At 33.9% G+C, this 6,384-nt stretch overlaps 1 protein-coding gene across 4 annotated transcripts; it reads left to right on the top strand.

The window, feature by feature from the left end:
* The first annotated feature begins 477 nt into the window (after nucleotides 1-477).
* Nucleotides 478-6,141, top strand: LOC127075625 (mediator of RNA polymerase II transcription subunit 15a). Of its 4 annotated transcripts, none has more exons than XM_051017076.1 (14): nucleotides 478-822; nucleotides 1,728-1,837; nucleotides 1,971-2,082; nucleotides 2,482-2,584; nucleotides 3,189-3,235; nucleotides 3,549-3,620; nucleotides 3,726-3,968; nucleotides 4,045-4,132; nucleotides 4,227-4,573; nucleotides 4,679-4,805; nucleotides 4,898-5,034; nucleotides 5,137-5,340; nucleotides 5,427-5,515; nucleotides 5,817-6,141. In XM_051017076.1, exons 1-14 carry the CDS (start codon nucleotides 793-795, stop codon nucleotides 6,010-6,012), a joined length of 1,905 nt encoding a protein of 634 aa, XP_050873033.1. In that variant the 5' UTR covers nucleotides 478-792; the 3' UTR covers nucleotides 6,013-6,141. The 4 variants fall into 4 exon arrangements, with proteins under 4 accessions (XP_050873033.1, XP_050873034.1, XP_050873035.1 ...); XM_051017077.1 differs by having other exon boundaries at nucleotides 5,140-5,340; XM_051017078.1 differs by having other exon boundaries at nucleotides 3,192-3,235.
* The last annotated feature ends 243 nt before the right edge of the window (nucleotides 6,142-6,384 follow it).

Genomic DNA, 6,384 nt, shown 5'->3' on the forward strand with positions numbered 1-6,384 from the left:
CCGTAACCAGGATCCTAACCAGGTGGTCCGACAAGTTCGACACGATGCAGTAATACTAGTCACTCACACATTTTATAATTTAAATATCGTCCCTTAATATCTTTTAGTTAAATTGCATAATATTTTACACATTATATCTCTTTTATATTCAATATATTTCACATTTAAAAAAATATATGTACAGATATATTAAACAATACCATTTTTTTATTTATAATTATGACCCTTAGTAAAATTTATTTCCAATTTGTACTTTTGAATTAAAAAAAAGATATATTAGACATGTTAAACTATCATTTTTTTTTAAAAACTTTTTAATGAATTATTTTTTATTTATTTATATTTATTTATTTAATAAATACCTTTATTAAAAAAATATTATTATTGAACAAAATAATTAACAATGTTTAAGTTAATGGATTTTACATTTTTTAGACGAGTTTATCCAAATAACTTAAAAGTTAATACACATTTTGAAATTATTTGAAATGTACAAAATCGGATCCTAACCTAGAAACGAACGCGGGAGAATCGCAGCAAGAGAAAAACAAAAACACGCATGGAACAACCGATGGGTGGCGCACGGAGACGACAATGGTGGCACAACCAGAGGCCGATCTGCGACGGTCTTTGCGAGGTACAATTACAAACTCCAACCCGCAGCACACGTCGCAAGCTCGGAGGAAATGGAACGTCCGGCATAGCGCCGGCGACGCGAATCGGGAGTGGAGATCTACAGTAGTGGCGACGCGGCCAGAGTAAACAGTTTATAGCGCATACGTTGCCTCGGAAATGGTGAATTGCACCAACAACATGCAAATGGTGAGTACTTTTTTTTTCTCACAAACCTAAGGATTGGGCCAAATATTCGAATTTATAAAACTTTGTGGACTACAAATTAAAATTGCAGATTAGTCATAAAAGAGACTTAAAATGCAGATACGTCCCTCACTATGTTGAGTTGTGCGTTTATTTGAACCGCCAACTCAGTGGCGCGCGCGTGTGTGTATATAACGTTTTTTTTCGTTCTCTGCTAAACTCAGTGACCTAACTTTTCAAGTGTCTTTGAAGACTTCGATTGTAACAACTAACACACTCTCACAAATCTTTTTTCTCTTTGTGCGTGATTAAGGTGTGTGTATTTGGTTTTTAATCACTTTTATTTGTATTTATTGATTCTTGATACTGATTCTTCTTGTCCTTGATTGATCGTTGAATATGTTTATATGTTAATTGATGCAGTGCATGACTTTTGAATTTCGTAATTATATTGTGAAGTTGTTACAGATTTTGAATGTGTTTATATGTGAGTTCGTACATTGCATGATTGTTGAATTTTGTAATATGTAAAATCAAATTTTGAAGGGTTACAAAAATTAATTTCTTTTTTTAGATTTGGAATTGAATGATTTAGTTGGTGTAAAGTAGTCTATATATGGTGAAAAGATGAACTTTCTTGCATATATCATAGTGATGTTAAAGCTGTAATACAAAATTTTCCGTTTCTGCTATACTATCTGATTTTTATGTTTGATGAATGCTGAACCCTCGTTTTATTGAATCAAATATCATTGTTGTTGTTGTTTCTCTTCAATTGAACATACTAAATTTAAGATATTTTGTTGGCTGAGGATATTGCTACATTGCACCGTAACTGTTATAGAGGTAGAGTTCATAGTAAATGCTCTCCGATTTTTTATTTTCTCACGAAATTTTCTGACTTTCAGGTCAAATTTGAGTATTTCTCAAACAAAATGGATAGTGGTAACCAGGTTGCTAACATTGCGACCATGAGATGGAAAACAACTGAGTCTCGGAGAAGGGTTGTAAAGGCCATGTAAGAAACATTGCCTACACAAGAATATGATTCAAATTGCGCATTCTCTTTTAATTTATGTATATAACTTTTATGAAGCTCTTTAATATTCTGACACGATCCCATCTCTTTAAATGTAATACAATTGCTGCAGCGTGAAAGAATTAATCAAGCAAGGTTCTCCCGATCCAAAACTTACCTTAAATGATGCTATTCAATCTGTAAGCCAATTTGAGGTGAATGCGAGTGCTTCTGCTAAAACCCAGGTATTCATCTTTAAGCTTGTGTGTGCAATATATGGCCATAGTTTTGAAAACCGGACCAAACCGGCCGGTCAAACTAGTTCATTCGGGAACCTGACGCATAACTGGTTCCGTCAAGCATGTATACCGCTTGTGCAGCTGACCCAAACATGACATGATCATATTTAGAAGCTACTTTCTGAAAAATTGAAAGTGTCTTTTGTTTAAGCCTTTGAATAGAATTAGATTTCTGATTATATTTAGAAGCTACTTTGAGTAGTTTTTAAAACAAAACTGCCTTTGTTTATACAAAGTATTTTTCGCAATTATACTAGCTTCTGCTTTATATAAAATCTCTAAACATATTTTTAAAAACAATTGTTTTGAAAACAATAGTAACTTACCTACCAAATCTGTTTACAGGATGAGTACATTAGTTTGGTGAGAGAGCAGATAAAGCGGATTCGTGCACGGTCTTGGAAGACTGTTGTTGTAAAAAAAAAGATCACTAACCCTTCTGCTACAGGTGAATTATTCTCTTGTTTACATATTGAAGTGTTTTACATATGCTTTCTATAATGTTTTCATGGTCATGGAAACTTTTTTTAACCTTCAATATCAAATTTTCTGGTGTTTTCAAGCTTCCAAATGTTGTTCTTGACGATTTTAGATAAGTATTTAGTTCTTGATATTTAAAATTTTTTTGCCACAACATTTCAACTATTGGTCATTCCTTTGATGTCTGTTCTTTCTTGATCAGGCAACATTCTGACAATCTCTTTAGGCTGATGATCATTGCAGCCATATTTAATATCTGCAATGTCTCCAATATCCTCGAGCTTCCTTTCTAGTGTTATGGAGTCAATATCAAATATTAATTTTCAGAGGATTTATTCGTAATAAACTTAAACCTTAGTAAGCTTTAGTTTGAAGGGAAAGGCTTGAATATATGATAAATGTCTTACAATATCAACTTTGTAGCCAAAAATATTTTAAGAGTATTTTAGGTTTTAGAATTGGTTGATCCTGGTATGTTTCACTAGTAATGCTAAGATACTCCCCTTGACCCTGAACACAAACACACCCCAAGTTCATTGAATGCTAATGTTTTCCTTTTCTACTTCTTGAAGCAGAAATAGATGCAAACGGAGACTGGCAGGAGCATGTTTATGAAAGGGTAATCACTAACCTCTATTTTAATTTTTAATCTGGTATCGAGAAGGAAGCATGCTTTAGGTATCTTGTACCGCCAATAGGTAGCTTTGTTGCTGAGCTAAGAGATAGTGAGTTTTAAGAAAGAGACCCAAGGTTTCAAACCTTGGAAACTAACATAACTAATATTTGTCTATCCAAGAAAAAAAAGTAAATGAGATGAAACTGAATGAACACTAACTGACTAGTATTTTGTTTGTCTATGGATTGTTGTGTTCATTGGTTTTCCAATAATTAACAATAGTTACCAATAATGTTGTGTTACTTTCTCATTGCAGCTTCAATTTCTGAAACAAAGATATTACTATGCAGTCCAATCACTTTACCGAAACTGTTGTAGAGATCTTCAGGTTTGTGAATTTTTCAATCAATATTATTCTAGAAAACTCTGATTTACATGGTTTCCTTTGTAATTTTACTACTAATTTTTCCTATTTATATTAAATTTCTTATAGGTTGATCCTTCAAAAGAATTTGTCGGACTTAAACGTAAGAGTCAACTGGAAAATATTCTTTCACTCTTTGAACTGAGTAAAAGCCAGATCACTGCTGATATGAAGGATCAAGCAAGAAAAGCAGAGGAATATATACGAAACGCTCTAAATATTCTCAACAAGCAGCCCAACAGGCAGCAGTCACCTGATGTGCAACTCAAGCAACTGTTTTTTGGCCCATCCAATTCTATATTTTCTCAACCGGTAATATTCGAAACAAAACTATTAGCGCAACTATTAGAAACAATGAAATATCATTTAACAACAAATTTCTTGGCAGAACAATATGGTTTCTCAAGATCACCGAGTTGCAATGCCAATTGGTAGTTCACAGCACGGTATTATAAATCAATCGTCAATAGTAAAAGGTAACCATTAGTTCACTCTTTTTTGTATATTTTTAAATGACCTTCTACATAAGGTTGCTAGCAAACATTGATTTTCTATATATTTCAATCTTAGGCCAGAGCAATGCTGTCAAACAACAGACAAACATTGCATTCCAAGAATTTGGTGTAAACAATAACACTCCAAGGATTTCGGCAACTCAAGCATTTGGTACAAGGACCAAGACCGAGAGGATTTTACCCTTGATTAAAGAAAGCAATGCTGTCAAACAAGAGACAAACATTGCACTCCAAGAGTTTGGTGTAAACAACAACGCTCCAAGGATTTTGGCAACTGAAGCATTTGGTACAAGGACCAACACTGAGAGGATTTTACCCTTGATTAAAGAAAGCAATGATCAAAATCAAGGATTTCACAACACTAAAGTGCAAAGTCATGCAATGCAGAAGCTGATTAGAGCGGTTGGCTTTTAAAACTTGTGTCTGCTCCTTATTTGTGTTTTCATTAACTCATAAAAGTTGTGTGCTGATACGTAGTAAAATCTATGAATCTGATATTGCTTTCAGTTGACATCTGTTTCTCCTGAAGCACTGAGTGCAGCAGTTGGCGAAATTGAAGAGGTGGTTCATTTGAATGATAAAATACCAGAGGTGGTTGATGAACAAGGACTACCAATCGTCATTACTCCCGGAGGTGCGGTCTCGCCACTAAAGTGTTTAATTTGCATTTGATATTGATGCATGTTCATTAGCAGGATTGTGACTTGCAATGATTTGTTCCCATAGGATGGAAAATGCCTCGCAGCTTTATTTCAACCACCTGTGATACTCCTAGCATGCTTGAGGGTTTCAATCAGTTCACTTACACTGCGGAATCTAACTTAAATTCTTTCACAATTAAAGGAAAACACTCACAAACTGTGGTAATCTTTTTATTTTTTTACCATTGAAATCTACTAGAAAAGTATATAGTTATTTGCTTTTTTTTTCACTTCTACCTAGAGTTTCACAATCACGTAAAATAGCAGGAAAATCAGAACCTTTTAGCAGAAATAAAAGACATAAACAATCAATTGTTCGATTGTGAGGTGGTTATCGCTGAAAAGGAAAATGCTAAAAGTGCGGTTGGAGTAGCTACTGATCAAAGTGAAGGTTTAGTTGTTAAAATCCTGTATAATGCAGTGACTATCAATCAGAACATTATATCTCACTTTACTGCTGATAAAAAGGTGAATGATTTTATATTCGGTTTCGAACTCTTTGTATCGAGAATTTTGATTTTCATCTCATTAACTTTGTATATTGGCTTCTGAAGTCATTGATCGAACCGCTACGATTGCTTATTCCTTCAAGTTATCCCTCTTGCTCTCTTGTTATTCTCGACGAATTGCCATTGGAAGTCAGGTTAGAGACTATGATTCTGTTCTCTTTCATTTATACCTTTGAGCAACTATGCATCTCGTTCTAAGTAGTTACTAAAATATTTTATTGTTAAAAAACTTCTATGTAATTCCTACTGAAGATGTCCTTAGATTGATTTTCTTTTATTTAATGAAACACAATATTAGATATATAGTGTGCATTTAACACTCATAAAATTATTATAATTAGCTCATATATTTAGGTATACTTGATAGATGGTGGATTATGTTTGCATTTTATTGTTGTCGACTTTATTGTGTTAAATAATTCGAATTTTGTGCAGTGATGACCTGAGCGCTCTATCTGAGAGAGCAAAAGAAAAGCTGCGATTTAATCTTGGAAAAATGAATGAACCACTGTTGATTAAAGATATAGCAAGAGTGTGGGAACGTTGTGCTAGAGAAGCAATCCTTGATTATGCACATGCTAATAGTGGTGGAAGTTTTACCTCAATGCATGGAGGGTTGGAGGCCTGTTGATTCATTCTCATTTTTGCTGGTTGTTACAGCCGGAAGATGTATTTATATAGAAGAGTGTGAAAATTTTAAGAAAAGTGTCATACCATATACTTGAAAGAAGAAAAAGCAAAAGGGATATTGTCTATAAAAGTGGGTTTAACAAACATGCTTTGTTTAGTAAAAGAGCTAGAATTTAACGAGCAATGCATATTTCAATGCGTGCTTTAGTCCCATCAAAATCTCGCCATTAAAATCCTCGGCGAACAATTTTCTTCTTATTCGGACGTCTAGGGACTAATTGAGTAGAGCATTTGATCAAACTTCTTGTGGTTTTTGGCTTTTTCACTAATCCTTTTGGCTGCGAGGTAGCCTTATTATGCCATTGACACGCGC

The sequence above is a fragment of the Lathyrus oleraceus genome, chromosome 4 (assembly GCF_024323335.1).
Source record: "Lathyrus oleraceus cultivar Zhongwan6 chromosome 4, CAAS_Psat_ZW6_1.0, whole genome shotgun sequence".
NCBI lineage: Eukaryota > Viridiplantae > Streptophyta > Magnoliopsida > Fabales > Fabaceae > Lathyrus > Lathyrus oleraceus.

Excerpts from the sequence above, each read along its gene's own strand:
- LOC127075625 (XM_051017076.1), top strand. The coding sequence starts at position 793 with ATGGTGAATTGCACCAACAACATGCAAATG. Across the intron at positions 3,621-3,725 it reads ACTGTTGTAGAGATCTTCAG|GTTGATCCTTCAAAAGAATT; the intron begins GTTTGTGAATTT and ends AATTTCTTATAG. Across the intron at positions 5,035-5,136 it reads GAAAACACTCACAAACTGTG|CAGGAAAATCAGAACCTTTT; the intron begins GTAATCTTTTTA and ends CACGTAAAATAG.